Source organism: Otolemur garnettii, unplaced genomic scaffold, assembly GCF_000181295.1.
Source record: "Otolemur garnettii isolate 467f Iridium unplaced genomic scaffold, OtoGar3 scaffold00010, whole genome shotgun sequence".
Taxonomy (NCBI): Eukaryota; Metazoa; Chordata; class Mammalia; order Primates; family Galagidae; genus Otolemur; species Otolemur garnettii.
The window spans coordinates 15990901-16009278 of record NW_003852405.1 but is presented as its reverse complement, the minus strand read 5'-3'; the positions used below and the strand labels follow the sequence as shown (position 1 = coordinate 16009278).

Below are 18378 nucleotides of genomic sequence, written 5' to 3'. Positions count from 1 at the left end.
GGCCCGGGCTGGATTCGAACCCGCCACCTTGGGTGTATGTGGCTGGCGCCTTAGCCACTTGAGCCACAGGTGCCGAGCCTGTACTATATTTTTCCATGGTGATTTTTCTTAGCATCTGGCATGGTAGCTGATATATAGGTATTCTACTATATTGTTGGAGAACCACAGCCATAGAGTTACATAGAATTATCATGTTTTCCTGAACTTCCATTGGACTCTTACTATAAAATAGTGTGAAAAATGGACTGTTTTGCTTAAAATGTTCTGATTAATTAAAAAGTATATTCTGAGTTACCAGTTTTCAAATATAAGCTGTTAATAGGTTGGGAAACAAAATACATTGGTTGTTGATAATAAGATGGCATTTTTGCATATAAATCATTATAAATGGGAATTGAGATCCCAAGTCAGTTTACATATAAATTGTAATATAGTTTATTTGCAGTGTTTCTGCACTGATGTGGGATGCTAGGATAACATCTACTGATGGTAAGATAGAGATATTTGTCTCTGTCTTAAACAGATAGACACAACCTACCTATATACAGGTAGACCATCAGGTAAAGAATATGGAAGAGCTTTTTACATTGATTAATTCCTGAAGAAAGACTTAACTTGGGTGATGCCCATAGCTCAGTGGGTAGGGCACCAGCCACATGTACCGAAGCTGGCGGGTTTAAACCCGACTTGGGTGAGCTAAAACAAAAATGACAACAGCAACAAGGAAAAAATGGCTGGGTGTTGTGGCGGGCATCTGTGGTCCAAGCTACTTGGGAGGCTGAGGCAGGAGAATCACTTGAGCCCAAGAGTTTGAGGTTGCTGTGAGCTGTGATGCTATGGCACTCTACCGAGGGTGACAGCTTGAGACTTGGTCTCAAAAAAAAAAAAAAGTTAACTATTTTGGCATTCAGAGGTTGTTTTTGTTTTTGTTTTTGTTTTTTTTTTTGAGATGGAATGTCATTCAGTCACCTTGGGTAAAGTACTGTGGCATCATAGCTCACAGCACCTTCAGACTCTTGGGCTCAAGAGCTCATCTTGCCTCAGCCTCCTCAGTAGCTGGGACTACAGGTGCAGGCCACAATATCTGGCTAGTTTTTCTATGTTTACTAGAGATGGGGTCTCACTCTTGCTCAGGCTGGTCTCAAACTTGAGCTCAAGCAGTCCACTTACCTTGGCCTCAAAGAGTGCTAGTATTACAGGTGTGAGCCACTGTGCCTGTCCTCAGGTTTTTTCAGCCTCTGAGTGTTACCTCCCCACATGATCTCCCTAACACATAGCTTTCCGTGACGTACGTCCTGTATCACATAGAAAGAGATCCCATGCAGATTTATACAACCTCAATCTTAAATGTCAGTGGAATACGGAATGTTAAGTAGTTGAGGAAAGTCTGCTGCATGAAAGGAGAGCCTAAGATAGATAAACCATAAAGAAATAGATAATGGAAAGGGTTTTTTGAAGTATGAGACAGTATAGGTTTTTTTTTTTTTTTTTTTTTGCAGTTTCTGGCCAGGGCTGTGTTTGAACCCGCCACCTCTGGCATATGGGCCCTACCCTTTTGAGCCACAGGCACCACCCGACAGTATAGTTGAAAGACTTTATGCTTAGATACAACTTTATGAAATTTTAAGATATCAAGGATAAAGGAAGATCCTAAACACTTTGTGAGTGGGAGAAAATGGCAAACTATAAAGGAGTGAAAATCAGAGAGGCATCAGATTTTTTATCACCATTGCTGAGTATAGTAGTGGAATATCATCAATTTTTCAGGTAAAATGGTTTTCAACATTAAATTCTATACATAGGAAACTGTTAGTTGTGAGGGTAGGATTGAGATATTTTTAGATACAGAAAATTGACATGTATACATCTGTTTACCGTAAGCCCCTGCCCTAGCAAAAGTATATATGATTTAGAAAACAATGATAAGGGGAACTTCCAAGATGGTAAGGACAAGACCTTAGGGTCAATCATTTGGGATTGGTGCAGGAATATAGAGAGCTCTAGAAAGAAGAGTTATCTGTGGGAAAAAGAAAAGTTTGAAATGATCTTTGACAGTTTGAAGCAGGAGACAATAAAGGGATATATTAAGCAATTATGGGAAAAATTAAAAGTGAAGAAGAAAGGATATTTACTAGGGATATACTGCTTATCTTTGCAGTTACTAATATTTACACATTTTACAGTAAGTAAAATTTACTGGTTTAATGAAAATAGTCCAATATTTATAGAGAATGAGAAGTAGGAAGTGAAAGTTAGTGTAAGATGTGAGTTAACCAGCTTCTTTGGTAAGAAGTCAAATCTGAAGTTGATCAATTTAAAACATTATTTGGAAATACGGAGGTACCTCCCAGAAGAAATAGCTGAAAGTTTAAAAAAAAAAAAAAGGACCCACCTGTGAGAGTGGGACTGGGATATGAGAAGGGATGGAATGAAGAACGTTTGCTTTTCATTAAAATTTTTTTTGTACTATGTTATTTAGAAAACCCCCACCCCTATGTGTATATAGAGTTAGAACCACCCTTAAAGTAGCTTGCTTTATGCCTTTTCTGTCCCCTATGTTCAACCTTGGTTCTCTTTAAAGCAGCAGTTCTCAAGCTGTGGGTTACAACCCACAGAAACTGTATTAAAGGGCCATGGCTTTAGGAAGGTTGAGAACCACTGCTTTAAAGTTTTGCTTGCAAGTAATCCTCAAGCAGAAAGGAGGCAGCCAGTCTCAGGCTTCATTTTACTATATATGTCTCGAGATGAAACAATTCACCATAGCTTAAGTAGATCGCCTACTGCTTCCATTGCACCTGGGCCTTACTTTGTCCACCTGGGCTTTACTTTGGCCCTGCTTAGCCTCATGAATTTGACCATACCTGTGTGAAAGTGTCTACCAAAATTAGTACTTTTGTTTAGTTACATTATATCCTTCACATGTGATTAACTTAAATATTTGCTACTTTTCCCAGGGAAGGGAAGAAATTGTGGGAAGGAGGACAGTAAAGATGGCAGCTTTGTGTTCCTTAAGAGATGAGACCTGTGACTCTTGGGCTCTTAGAATAAAGAAGAATAGGTTATTTTCTTCACTTTTCTTAGTGGTGCTGTTCCCCCACCCCACCCTGTTACTGTAAGATCATTTAGCTTTGTGGATTGGTAAGCTGGGGAGGAGGGTGCTCCAATGGGAGATACACTGTGAAGTGGGACTTGGTTTTCCTTCCTTTTCTCCCTTAGCTGCCAAGTGGTGCTTCATGGGCTGAAGAGTAGTGGCAGGGCTACTGGAGACATGGTTGTGGTGGATCTGTCAAGGCTGATTGGGGTTACCAGAGAAGAGGAGGGAAAATCTCAGCAGCACAGTAGAGGGATGAAAGTTCCTTCTGGGGAGGTGAGTCCTCTGTTGGGTAGTGGCACTTGCTCTTAGAAATTGCCTTTAATTAAATTACCAGTTACTGCTGGTGATTTACTGATTGCTTATTGTATTCCTGTTATTTTCTGGGCACTGTGCTAGGTACTGGGGAACTCATGGTAAAAAACATGGAATGATTTTTTCTCCTCTCTGAGTACACACTATTTAAGGATTGGGGAGTGGATAAAGAAAAGTTGAGTGGGCAGGCAGGTAGCGGTGGCTCATGCTGGTAATCCTAGCACTCCGAAGGGCAGAGGTGGGCAGATGGCTTGAGCTCAGGAATTTGAGACCAGTCTGAGCAAGACCTATGGTGCCAGGGCACTCTACTGAGCACAACAAGTGAGACTCTGTCTCTTAAAAAAAAAAAAAAGTTAAGAAAGCCAGTTGAGCATAGTGTGAGAAGGGCGATGAAGGAAGAACTATAGCATACTAAGAGCACATCTAACCTGAACTTGATGAGTGGACTTGAATAGGGAACAAGCCTTAAGGAAGGAAGGTTTATTTTTTTCCTAACAGAATGTTGGGTCCTTAGGGTAGGGGACTTTGTCTGTCTTATTTACCATCTCCATAACTCGTTGATTTTCTGAAATTGAAACACTCCATCAATTAAACAATAACTCCTTATACCCCCCTTCCCTCAGCCCTTAGATTCTTAAATGGAGACAGCCTGAATCTAAAATGAGGGGAGACGAGGAATACAGCTTTGTAGCTACTGAACCTGGTCAACTGAGCACCAAAAAAGAGTACTGATTTCTAGTCACAAAGTCTGTTTGTCATGTCATTTTACAGTGTGTGAACTGAGAAAAGTATTTGCAAGGGTTACTACTTATAGAAGATACTCTTTTTTTTTTTGGTTATTATTGTTTGGGATTCATTGAGGGTACAAAGCATTAGGTTGCACTGATTGTGTTTGTTAGATAAAGTCCCTCTTATAATTATGTCCTGCCCTGAAGACAAGAGGTGTGCCATATGCCGTCACCCCCCATCCTCTTCCCTGTTCCCCTCTACTCACTTGCCCCCCAACCCCCTTGTATCAGCTCATCTACTGCCTTTATATTAGAATAGAATACACTGGATTCTTGCTTCTCCATTCTTGTGATGCTTTACTAGGAAGAATGTGGGTTTGTCATAGATGGCTTCGATCAAATTAAGAAATGTGCCAACTATGCCTATATTCTTCGGTATTCTAATTAGAAGAAAAGGATGCTGATTTTATTGAATGTTTTTTCTGCATCTGTTTAGATGATCATATAATCTTTGTTTTTGCTTCTGTTAATATGGTGAATTATGTTTATGGACTTCATATGTTAAATTAGCCTTGCATCCCTGGGATGAACCTGATCATGGTGAATGATTTTTTAAAAATGTGTAGCTGTAATCTGTTGGCTGGGATTTTATTGAGAATTTTTGCATCTGTATTCATTAGTGAAATTGGTCTGAAGTTCTCCTTTTTAGTTGAGTCTTTTCCTGATTTTGGTATCAGGGTGATGTTTGCTTTGTAGAACATGTTGGGGAAGATTTCTTCTCAATTTTTTGGAATAATTTCTACAGTTTCTGTATATGCTGTTCTTTGAAGATTTGATAGAATTCTGGTGTGAAGCCATCTGGACCATTGGTTTTTTTGTTGGGAGTTTTTTTGTGTTTTTTTGTTTTGAGACAGAGTATCACTTTGTTGCCCTCGGTAGAGTGCTGTGGTGTCACAGCTCACAGCAACATCTAGCTCTTGCATTTAGGCAATTCTCTTGCTTTAGCCTCCTGAGTAGCTGGGACTGCAGGCCCCCTGACAATGCCTGGCTACTTTTGTTGTTGTTGTTGTTGTTGCACTTTGGCTGGGGCCGGGTTGGAACCTGCCACCCTTGGTATATGGGGCCGGCACCCTACTCACTGAGCTATAGGTGCTGCCCTGTTAGGAGTTTTTTTTTTTTTTTTTATTGTTTCTTTGATCTCAGTTCTTGAAATTGGTCTGTTCAAGAGATCTGTTTCTTCTTGATTAAGTCTAGGGAGAGGGTGTGATTCCAGGTATTGATCGATTTCCTCCACATTGTCAAATTTCTGGGCATAGAGTTTTTTGTAATACTCCGAGATGATCTCTTATATCTCTGTGGCATCTGTTATTATTTCCCTTTTATTGTTTCTGATTGAGGTTATTAGAGATTTTACTTTTCTGTTTCTAGTTAATCTGATGAAAGATTGATCGATTTTATTTATTTTTTTCAAAAAGCTAACTTTTTGTTTTGTTAATTTTCTGAATACTTTTGTTTTCAATTTCCTTAATCTCTGATTTAATTTTGGTTATTTCTTTTCTTATGCTGGGTTTGGGATTAGATTGTTCTTCTTTTTCTAATTCCATAAGACGATTCATGAGTTTGTTGATGTGTTCTCTTTCTTGTTTAGAATGTAGGCATCTAATGTGATAAGTTTCCCCTTTAAGACTGCTTTTGCTATATCCCACTGGTTTTGGTAACTTATGTCTGCATTGTTGTTATTTTTGAGGAATTTAACAATTTCCTGTAGAGCTGATCTTGTTGTGACAAATATCCTCAGTGCTTGTATATCTGCAAAAGATTTGATTTCTCCATCAATTTTGAAGGTTAGTTTAGCAGGATACAGAATTTTGGGTTGAAAATTGTTTTAAGAATGTTGAAGGTGAATGACTATGCTCTTCTAGCTTGGAAGGTTTAAGTTGAAAAGTCTGTTGTCATCCTAATGGCTCTGCCTCTATAGGTCCGTTGGTGCTTACTACTGGCTGCTTGAAGAATTTGTCTTTTATCTTTGATTTTGGACAGGTTCATTACAATGTGTCTTGGAGAGGCTCTGTTTGAGTTGAGATGACTTGGGGTTCAGTATCCATCTGAAAGGAGTGCCTCACCAGCCACCAAACCTATGGCAGATCTACTCCAACCAGCATTCAAATCTGATTGCTGTATACTGTTTGAGTCTGTCCACTCTTCTAGGCTTTCCACTTAATATGCAGCTTCCCCTAACTGAAAACTCCAGAAAGACTTTATCCCATCCTGGACTTTCTGTGGGAGGCAGCCAATCCCAGCTGGTCACAATCATTTGCCTAATTTATCAGATTTCCACCACTCTGGATCATAGCTATTAGCTCACTACCATCTCCCTTTGCTCACTGAGGTATGACGCTGGGTAAGGTCTCTGTGCTAGGTATTGCTGGGTTCTCTTTTTTTACCAGATGCTCTAGGACAGGGGTACGCAAACTTTTTAAACAGGGGGCCAGTTCACTGTCCCTCAGACTGTTGGAGAGACAGACTGTGGGCCCCGGGACGGCTGCTAAGCAGGATGACAGGCAGCGATGGCAAAAACACCCAGCAGGCCTGATAAATATCCTAGGCAGGCTGCATGTGGCCCACGGGCCGTAGTTTGAGGAAGCCTGTTCTAGGAATCTCAGTTGAACAAGCCTTTTGGTCTGCCATCTTGGTCCACCCTCCTATATAAGATGTTCTTAAAAATTTTATTATGTAACAGATGAGCATTTTATTTAAAAAGTGGGCAAATAACATCCACTTTAATTTCTAGAAGTCATACAAATTGTTAATGAAGCAGCTATGAAAAAAATGTTGTTTTAATAATAATAGAAATACAGATGGAAATGGAGTGTGTGTGTGCTGTCATCAAATAGCAAAAGAATGATAACATTCCCTATTGGTAAAGGTGTGGGGGGAATCAAGTACTACTCTGGTAGTATTAGTAACTGTTAATAAGTACCTTTTGGGAAAATAATTTGATGATATCTATGATACTGAAAATTGAAAATATGAGAATGAGGGGAAATGGAAGTATAAATGAAACAATATTGGCCATGAGATGATAATTAAAACTGGGTGGTTAAGTTCTTGATAGTTCATTGTACATGTTTTATCTACTTTTGTATATATTTGTAATTTTCTATTACAAGGAGAAAAATATACACAGTCTGATTATAGTCATTACCTTTATGATTTTATTTTATATGGTAGTTGGGAATCTATTGCTTATGATAGTCAAACATTGGAAACATGTTTTCCTCGGTTGGGTAACAGTTGGAAAGTAGCAGCTGATGAAAAGATAGTCTTATGCTTTTATTTTATACTTACTGGATGGAAATTAAATTGTCCAAGATATATTTTTATGTGAGAATAGTTGCAGAACAGTATATATAGCATGGCACATTGTATTGAAAACGTTTATATGAATTATATCTATATGTAATATATACAGAGGGTATTAAAGTATATACACATTTTAAAAAAGAAAAAAAAACTGTGTTAATATTGTAATACTCAAGATAATGTTTGTCTGTTATTATAAGAGATACCAGATACAGCATAAAAGATACAAATGTTATCTTGAGCATTACAACTTTAATAAAGGTTTTTCCTGGTCAGCGCCTATGGCTCAAGTAGCTAAGGAGCCAGCCACATACACCTGAGCTGGCGGGTTTGAATCCAGCCTAGGCCAGCCAAACAACAATGAAGGCTGCAACCAAAAAATAGCCGGGCGTTGTGGGAGGTGGAGCTACTTGGGAGGTGGAGGCAGGAGAATCGCTTGAGCCTGGGAGTTGGAGATTGCTGTGAGCTGTGATGTCGCAGCACTCTACCCAGGGTGACAGCTTGAGGCTCTGGCTCAAAAAAAAAAAAAAAGGTTTTTCCTTTCTTAAAATGTATATATATTTTGGGGGCAAAAGAAAAATCAGATGAATAGTTTTTTTCTGTTGGAGGTAGCACAAGGAATTTTCAATTTTGACTATGTTTCTGTATTATTTTATCATCAGCATGTTTACCTTATAATCAGAAAGGAAATATTAATAAATTGTAAAATTAGAAAAGTTAATTTGGCTTCTAATAAAAGTCACATTCTAGAAAAGAGGGAGGTAATCAGTGACAATAATGAGAAAATTATGTGGTGGGGCGAATCGTACGGAGCGACAGTGTACAAAGATGTTCTAGTTATGTTTGAGTTGTGGTATTATGGATCATTTTTCCTTCCTTGCTGTCCCTCCACCTCCCCTTTTTTTGGAGATAGGATCTTATTTTGTTGCTCAGGCTAGCGTGCAGTGATGTGATCATAGCTCACTGCAACTTCGAATTCTCAAGACTCAAGTGATCCTCCTACCTCAGCCTCCCAAGTAGCTGAGACTATGGGCATACACCACACTAGCTGATTTTTCTAATTTTTTTTTTTTTTTTGTAGAGATGGATCTTGCTTTGTTGTTCAGGCTGGTCTCGCACTTCGGGCCACAGGCATGAGCCATCATGCTTGGCCTCTTGCTATGCTTTCTGTAAAATTTCTTTGGGCAGAGACATTTTAAAAGAAGATAGTGGTTTTACAGATGATTTGTTTATTAATGTTAGTTTTATGTATGATTTATATTATCATCTTTAGGTAAAAGGTTGGTGTGTAGTTGGCTTAAATGTGAATGATAGTCTGTTTACTTAGAGCAAAACTAAGATTATTAGGTTGGGCATGGCGGCTCATGCCTGTAATCCTAGCACTGTGGGAGACTGAGGTGGGTGGATTGCGTTAGCCCATGGGTTTGAGATCAACCTGAGCAAGAGCAAGAGCCCATCTCTAAAAATAGCCAGGCGTTGTGGTCGTCTGTAGTCGCAGCTACATGGGAGGCTGAGGCAAGAGAGAGCCTAAGAGTCTGAGATTGCTGAAGCTATGATGCCATAGCATTCTACCAAGGGCAACAAAGTGAAAGTCTGTCTCAAAAATTAAAAAAAAAACCCTGAGATTATTTGTATATAAACATAAATCCCACATAACCTTTCTGCCTTTTGTGTACCATGTCTATTGCAAAGCATTGAGCATATAGCATATAGCATTGACCGACAGACCCTGTTTTTGTTGGAGGTTGGGGTTGAGTGAGGTGTCAGTGGGCAGAAGACTAAATGGGGAAGACTGTAGGAGTGGAGACAGTTTTCTTCAAAGGTTTAGCCGTGAATGGGAGGCAAGAAATAGGAAGAGGTGGAAAGAGCACAAAAGAATTAAGAGAATTTGTTGTTTCCTCCCTCCCTTATCCTTTCATAAGTTTTTAAGCATAGTTGAATGCTAATGGGAAGGTACCAGTAGAGAGATTTATCAAATGCTAGCTCTGGTTTGTATTTCTATAATCTTTGTTATGTTATTTAATCTGTTTTACAGTTGCAGTTTTCTCATGTACAGGGGGATCTGTAAGATCCTTATCTGTAAAAATATCTCATTGCATTCTTCTGGGTATTAAATTAATCTCTGTATATATCTAGCACCTGACATAATAAGTGGCTCATAATAGGGGCTCAAAAAATGATTTATAAGTAAGTGATTATGCTGAATGTTTAATGTAGGTTTAGGCACAATAATTTTTCTCAAGAGGTTTGTCTGTAAACCAGAGGGAATAAAGGAGATGGTTGTAGGGGGAGGGGCAAAAGAAATCAAAGATAGCTATTATTAGGTTAGGTCTCATTGATAGGCAGCACGCCAGAAATACTAGAAGCAGGGCAGAAACATTAGGAGATGGAAAAGTAAAAAAAAAAAAAATTGATATCTAAGGACACGCTGTGCCATGGAAATAGTACGGTAGAGAATAAGACAGACCTTGCCATCATGATAAAGGGAGATAATTTATTAAAACAATAGCAGAACACATAAAACAATCTGAGAATGTTTATAATTTTGATTTTTACACATTTCCCACTGTGGAATTGGAAGATTCTAGGTCTTAGCCCTCTGTTGGCATTCTGTTGAGGTCATTTCTCACCCATAATTATTGTTCGGGCTTTGGTTAGTTTCTTTAACTTAAAGATGCAAAATCACTCGAGTGAACACTGATATTGCTCTGGGTAGAGTAATAACCTCCAACTCTTGGGCTTAAGCGATTCTCTTGCCTCAGCCTCCTAAATAGCTGGGACTACAAGCACCTGCCACGACACCTGGCTATTTATTTATTTATTTTTTGGTTGCAGTTGTCATTTTTTTAGCTGGCCCAGGCCGGGTTCTAACCTATTAGCCTTGGTGTATGTGGCTGGTGTGCTCTACCAACTGAGCTACAGGCGCTACCCTGAACACTGAACTTTTTTAAAAGTGCTTGCTAATAGTCATTTTCATACTATGATTTCAAGGCATTAAATTGTTTCATTGTGTGGAGAAAGAAGTTTGTGAGCCTGGCTTCCAGCATTCCTTCTCATAGAATTCATTGTGATTCATTTTCCATTTTCTGTTTCTGCTTTCCAGGGCTCATCCTGTCACATTTTAAAACTTTGTAACTCCTCTAATTAGAGGTGCCTTTTCCTCACAACTAACGGTGGCAATAATACATGGCAATATATATTCCTTAGAACAGTGGTTCTCAAAATATTCATGGATCTTTCCAGGGGTTCTAAAAGATTGAAACTATTTTCATAATACTATAAGGTGTTTTTTGCCTTTTCCTTTGTGTTGACATTTGTACAGATAGATGTTGCAGAAACAATGTTAGGTAAAACTACTGTGTGCCTTAGCATGAAATCAAGGCAGTGGTTTCAAACTGCTTCACTGTTGGGTACTGAACACAAAAAGCACAAAGTATGTTTATATATATATTAAAATATGTTGTGTATATACATACACCCAGATTTTATTTCACTTAACTTTCTGGATGAATCAGTAAAAATTGATAATTAATTAAATTCTGGCCTTGAGTTTAAGTTTTTAGACATAAAGTATTCGTGGCATGGTTTTGAGTTGCTAGCTGGATTAGCAGCTTTTTCTTTGAACATCCTTTTTACTTGAAAAGTGGTTATGGATAGCAGGTGTTTTCTTTAAGTGACAGGCTTCATTTTATATTCACCTCATTTACTACATTTTGGGTTTTTTTTTTGTTTTGTTTCTATGCGTTCAAGTTAACATTTTGTGTCCTTTAAAACAATTTTGTTGTCACTGATCTCCTTTGTGCTGTTATTTCATTTCTGTATGGTATAGGTCTAACAACACAATTATGAATGTATTGTTTATATACTTGTTCTAGAGGACATATGCATAATATTGTCTTTATAATTACTTAATTACTTTTACTGTTTTTGTGTGTGTGTGTGTGTGTTTGTATATGGATTTGAGTTTCCTTCTGAGTTTACTTTCAACCGTGAGAAAACTTTGTTTAGTATTGATTGTAAGGTGGCTAATAACAAATTCATTTTTTGTTACTCTGAGAGATTCTTTCTTTCTTTCTTATTTTTTGAGATACATTGAGGGTACAAAGAATTAGGTTAACTGATTGCAGTTGTTAGATAAAGTCCCTCTTAAATGGTGTCCTGCCCCCAAGAGGTGTGCCATACACTGTGACCCCTGGTCCCCCTCCCTGCTCCCCTTTCCTCACTTGCTCATTCCCTTAACACCCGCCCCCCCCCCCATCATCTCATCTACTGCTTTCATATAGAATAGAGTATACTGGATTATTGTTTCTCCATTCTTGTGATGCTTTACTAAGAAGAATGTGTTCCACCTCCATCCAGGGTTAATACGAAAGATTTAAAGTCTCCATCTTTTTTAGTGGCTGAATAGTATTCCGTGGTATATGTATACCATGACTTGTTAATCTATTCCTGGGTTGGTGGGTATTTAGGCTGTTTCCACATTTTGATGATTGTAAATTGAGCTGTGATAAATAGTCTAGTGCAAATGTCCTTATGATAAAAGAATTTTTTTTTTGTCTTTTGGGTAGATGCCTAGTAATGGGATTGCAAGATCAAATGAGAGGTCTAATTTGAGTTCTTTGAGGATTCTCCATACTTCCTTCCAAAAAAGTTGTATTAGTTTGCAGTCCCACCAGCAGTGTAAAAGTGTTCCCTTCTCTCCACATCTGTGCCATGTCTGCAGCTTTGAGACTTTGTGATGTGGGCCATTCTCACTGTGGCACATAATCATGCTGGTGGCTGGGAAGAATCAACATTGTGAAAATGTTTATACTACACAAAGCAATCTACAGATTTAGTGCAATCACCGTTCGAATACCATCATCATACTTTCGAGATTTGGAAAAAACAATTCTTTGTTTTGTACAGAACCAGAATAAACCCTGTATAGCCAAGGCAATTCTTAGTCATAAAAACAAAAGTGGGAGTATCACCATACTAGACTTTTGGCTATACTACAAGGCCATGGTGATCAAAATAGCATAGTATTAGCACAAAAGTAGAGACATTGACTTTTTTTTTTTTTGACAAAGTCTCACTCTGTCTCCCTGTTCCCCTCCACCTGCCTACCCCCCATAGTCCTGGGCTCATGTGATCCTCCTGCCTCAACCTTGGGAGTAGTTGGGACCACGGGTCTTTGCTACCATACTTGGCCTTGTTTTTCTGTTTTTGGTAAAGACAGGGTCTTGTTCTTGCTCAGGCTGGTCTTAAGCCATCCTCCTGCTTTTCTCTCTGGAGAGCTAAGACTACAGGAGTGAGTCATTGTACGCAGACTTCACCTTTATTTTTGAGACTATTTTGCTGGATGTAAGTAAGATTCTTGGTTGACAGGTGAACAGTTTTGTTTCTCCCCTTTCAGCACTTTGAATTGCTTTCTATCCTTCATTGTTTCAGAAGTTAACTGTTAATCTTACTGGGGTTTCTTTGTACATTTTGAGTCCTATTTCTCTTGGTGCTTTCAAGATTTTCTCTTTGTCTTTCAAGCATTTTTGCTATGATGTGGCTAGGTCTCTTTGTATCTAAACTACTTGGAGTTTGTTAAGGTTCTTGAGTGTGTAGATTAATGATTTTTAGCAAATTTGGGAAGCTACCAAATTTATTGGATATTGGTTATTTCTTTGGATGGCTTTAAAAGAAATTTTTTTCAACTGAAACTTTATTTATTTATTTATTTATTTATTTATTTATTTTTGGCCGGGGCTGGGCTTGAACCTGCCAACTCCGGTACATGGGGCTAGCGCCCTACTCCTTTGAGCCACAGGTGCTGCCCTGTTAGTCATTAAACTCCTGACTCCTCCTTCCTCCTAGCCTTTGTCCACCACCATTCTACCTTTTCTCTATGACTTTGACTGCTCTAGGTACTCAGTAAGTGGAATTACACAGGAGTTGTCCTTTTGTCTGGCTTATTTCACTTAGTGGAATGTCTTCACCCATAAATCCTGGGTTCTCTGGAAGGACATTCAAACAGGCAGGTGCTACTATTTCTCTTGAGCATGATTTATACCGAAATTTAATTTTCTTCAATCTGTAGAATTTCCCAGCTGTATTTTTAGGTATTCAAATTAGGCTTTCCTAATTCTTAGGTAATGAAACTTTTAACCTTTTTTTTAAACTTTATGTTTACTAAACTTTTTAGATGCTATTTTAGAATTATTGTCTATCTAGTTTTACATGTCATTGTATGTTCAATTAGTGATTAAAAAAGTGAAACCAAACAGTTGATTTGCTGGTATGCTGTGCTATTTATGGAGCGACTAATATATAAATTAAAATGTATTTTTGTTGTATATGATGTTGGCATTTTTCTTTAGAAAAATAAATGCTCTCATAATACACTTTTTAAATTTTCAGATTAATATGGGGGTACAATTAGGTTACCATGTTAACATTTGTTAGGTAAGGTTCCTGTTGTAGTTGTGTCCCGCACCTATGAGGTGTGCCATATACACTCTTACATTGTGCCCATTAAGTGAGAGCACATCAATCCCTGTCCGTCCTTCCCACTCCCCCTACTTGAATTGAGTTTTTTTCTTGTGTGGAGGTGTATTAGTTTGTCTACTGGCTTATTAGTATTAGTACATTGGATACTTGGTTTTCCATTCTTGTGATACTTTACTAAGAAGAATGTGTTTCAACTCCATGCTGGTTAATACAGAAGACGTAAAGTCTCTATTTTTTTTAATAGCTGAATAGTATTCCGTGGTATATATATGCCACAGTTTATTCATCCATCATAATAACACTTCTCACTTGAGTTTGATTTCATGAAATCAGTTCTCAATTTTTTTTAATTCCCAGTTTGCATACTTGATTGACTATAATGCAATCCCAACAATAAAAATAACTCAATTCAGTAATGATACCCTGTAGGGAGAGGGTCGTAACTGTCCTTCCAATGAGCGTAAATATGCCAAATTACTCCCAGAGTCACTGGTTGGTGTGTCTTAACTGCATGTGGCATAATTAAGGGATTAAAATTTAATTCATTTATTTTCTTTATCTAAACCTACTGATGAGATTTAAGGCATTCTTTGCTTATGACCATGGCCTATCTCAGCTTAAAGCTGTTATTTTGATGACAACTGTCCTGAATATGTTATCTTAGAGCAGTGGTTCTAAGCCTGTGGGTTGTGACCCTTTTGTAACAATGGAAATACATTGTGGCATTAGGAAGGTTGAGAACCACTGTCTTAGAGTGTTTGCTGAAATTTGGCATCACTTGGATTAGGCAGTGAGTGAGCATTTAATCTTTGTTTGGAAAGTATGTGTGATTTGAAGTAATTTTTGTATTTTCCTTCAATTTAAGGTTTGTAACAAATGAAATTTTTTGACTAACATATGAAATATCTCATTGGTAAAGTAAATTCTGCAAATAAGGTTTATACGTGGTCTTTTTTTTTTTTTTTTCCCTAAACAGAGACTCTACAGGAGCAGGTAATTCACTGGTCCACAAGCGGTCTCCTTTACGTCGAAACCAAAAGACCCCTACATCCTTGACCAAGCTGTCTTTACAGGATGGACAAAAAGCCAAAAAGCCAGCATGTAAATTTGAAGAGGGTCAGGATGTCCTAGCTAGATGGTCAGATGGCTTGTTTTATCTTGGAACTATCAAAAAGGTAAGTTACCTAATGTATCTTTTGCTGTTTTCTTCAGTAAAGTTTTAATAACCTTAAATTTAACCTTATGTTTTTAATTTTAAAAGATCACTGTTAAGTATTTCTCTGTATTGCAGATAAACATATTGAAACAGAGCTGCTTCATCATATTTGAAGACAGTTCTAAATCCTGGGTTCTCTGGAAGGACATTCAAACAGGCAGGTGCTACTATTTCTCTTGAACATGATTTATACAGAAATTTAATTTTCTTCAACTTGTCACATTCTGGTGTTGTCTACTGAGTATTAGTTTCAAGGAGAGGTTGTAAACATCAGCATTAGCCAGGTGTTGTGGCTCACACTTGTAATCCCAGTGACTAGGGAGACTGAGGTGGTAGGATCACTAGAAGGCAGGAATTTAAGATCACCTTAGGCAGCATAACCTTACCCTATCCTGGTTAAAAAAAAAAAAAAAAATCAACATGGTCTTTAAGGAGCTATAATCTGTATTATAGATCATAAGAACATCAAGGATACTCTTAGAGTAGAGGTAGACAGAAGGACAGATACGATACATCACTGACTCAGACCTATAAATTATTGTTAGGACCCTTCTAAGAACTTTGAAAAAAATTTTTAGCCACAGTGAGTAGCCATTTGGGATTCAGTTTTAACTGTTACTAGCCTATATTTGTCCAAAACAACGTAGAAAGCAAATATGTATTTAAAACATACTATTTGCCAGATGATTGGGAAATTAGAATTGTACTGAACTGTTTTAGAGTAATATAATTATTCATCTATAAAAATACTTAAATTGTCATTTAATTATGGTTTTTATGCTTAGATGCGAAAATGAGGTTATATTGATTGGGTAGAAGTAAAAATACATGTGTTCCTTGGTTGGTTATAGATATATTTCTGGTGATGATTTTGATGATTTTCATTATTACAAACTGTAAATGCTGTTATGTCTTTTCAATCTGTTAGATATAGGTGTTTTCCCATGTATTTCTTTCATACAAAGTGCTTCATTTATAAAAATATGAATATAAAAATCTGCGTATTTGAGCTGCTTATTAAAGACTTACTTTTGATTTTCCTTTTGCTGGGTTAATAAGCCTGTGCTAAGACTTGTGTTTTATGTCTCCTCTTATAGAAAAGAGATATAAATTTTCTCTTGAAAGGTAGACATATTTCTCAAGTATTTAAGTGATTGAGTTTTATATTTGAATCCCCAGTGCAACTTTGTACTAGGTTACTACTATTTTCTATTTCTTGATTTTACTTCTAATATTTCTCAAAGAACAAAGAAAGTTTTGGTAAAGAAATTAGAATGTTGTAATTACAATCTATATAGTTAGTACTCAGGGTTTAAGTAGGGAACTCCAATAAAATGTTTTTCCTTTTTTTTTTATCTGATAAAGGACTTTTATTCAGAATAAAATGTTTTTCTAGGGAAATAATTTCTGGGACTTAATCAGTTTAAAGGATTGAAATTATGTTTTGAATCTGATGTTGAGAGGTCAATGAGAAAAGTGTGACTTAGAAAATATAAAGAGAGAGATTTATATAGAGTGGACATAAAGTTTATGTACAATTGCATGTCCACCCTGTATATCATGTTAAGACTATTCATCAATTTAAAAGGGTTTTAAATTTTAACACCTAATGCTATTTTTGTTTCTGTGAAATAATACACTGCTGCATTGCTGGTGGCAATGTAAATTTCTATTTTAGTTATTACTTTAGCACTTGCATGAAATATATTAAAATGTTCATATTGTTTAATCTGTCCAACAAACCCATTTCTAGCATTTTATTCATAAGATAATTTAAAATTAAAAACCTAATGAGAAATGTTTGCTGAGATTTATTTTAACAATTACACAAAAATTGATATTTCTAATATAATATGACCAAGATTTTCTAGTCAGTTGGATTTTGAATAAGGGAGACGATAAAAGGCCACTAAGCTAAGTAGCAAGGTTCTTATAAACTTGATGGTAAGAAAGATGTACTTGAATTTTACAGGTAATTTGTTATTCATTAATTCGTTTGGGCACAGTGGCTTAAGCATATAATCCTAGCACTTAGGGAGGCCAAGGTGGGAGAATTGCTTGAGGCCAAGAGTTTGAGACCCCATCTCTACCAAAAAGAAAAAGAAAAAATAGAAAACAGAAAAATTAGCCAGGTATGGTGGCGTGTGCCTCTAGTCCCAGCTACTTGGTAGGCTGAGGCAAGAGTACAACTTGGACCCAGGAATTGGAGGTTGCTGTGAGCCATGATGATGCCAGTACATTCTAGCTGGGGAGACAGAGCAAGACCCGTCTTCCTCAGGATTGTTTCCTGAGGTGAATACATACTGTTTGTTTGATCAGTACCCAATTTTCTGAGGAACTCTCTTCCCCTTCCCTAGTCTACCTTGTTATTTAAATTTGTGGGAGTTAGGTCAAGCACTTACCCTGGGCTGGGACTGTCATTCCCTTTCCTGAGAATGGCAGATTTGCACGGAGAATTCCCAAGCTCAGCCCAGCTGGAGCCATAAACCCACAAGCTATGGGAGGCCACATCCTACCATGCATACCGGGAAGCAAACAAAGAAGGGGAAAGAGGACAAGAGACCAAAACAAACAAATAAATAAGCAAAGATACAAAAATCAAGCCAAAAAAATTGATGACCCATATGTCTAAGAATGGAGGAATAGTGAATTAAAATTGGTTCTTTTCACTAGATGGAATACTATGCAGCTATTACAAGTTATAATTTTGAAAACTGGCTGTGTGAAAAATGCTTTTGATAGAAGAAATATTACATAGTACTGATAAAAGGAAGCATATTGTAGTGGAGAGAACATGGATTCTGGCACAGTGAGGATTGAATCCTAGCTTTGATACTTCTGAGGGCCTTTGGATTAGTTACTTTTATCTATCTGAGCCTCAATTCTTTTCTTTAAATAGTACATTTATCTAATAAGTTAGTTGTAGAGTTCAATAAAATGTGTCAAGAGCCTTTTTGGCCTGTAGCACATAATTGTAAGTTTGTGTTATTGTTGGTTTATGAAAAAAGTTTGTGCATTGTGATTTTGAGTATATTGAAATATTCAAGACAAGAATGTTGGAAAGGATAGTTGTGTTAGTGTATCCTAAATTTTGTATAATGATTATTTTTTTAGAATAAAACGTTTAAGAAAGAAATTATTTACTTGTTCAGGTAAAAAATATAATTATGGCACTCCCAACTTTT

At 37.2% G+C, this 18378-nt stretch overlaps 1 protein-coding gene across 1 annotated transcript in view; it reads left to right on the top strand.

The window, feature by feature from the left end:
• Positions 1-15455, top strand: part of LOC105886436 (metal-response element-binding transcription factor 2-like) — a 33123-nt gene extending 17668 nt beyond the window's left edge. Inside the window, exons 2-3 of the mRNA XM_023509835.1 lie at positions 14954-15152; positions 15269-15455. Of these exons, the coding sequence (XP_023365603.1) occupies positions 14954-15152; positions 15269-15373 (304 nt within the window). The 3' untranslated portion in view covers positions 15374-15455. The remainder of the gene's footprint in view (positions 1-14953; positions 15153-15268) is intronic.
• Positions 15456-18378: the final 2923 nt, after the last annotated feature.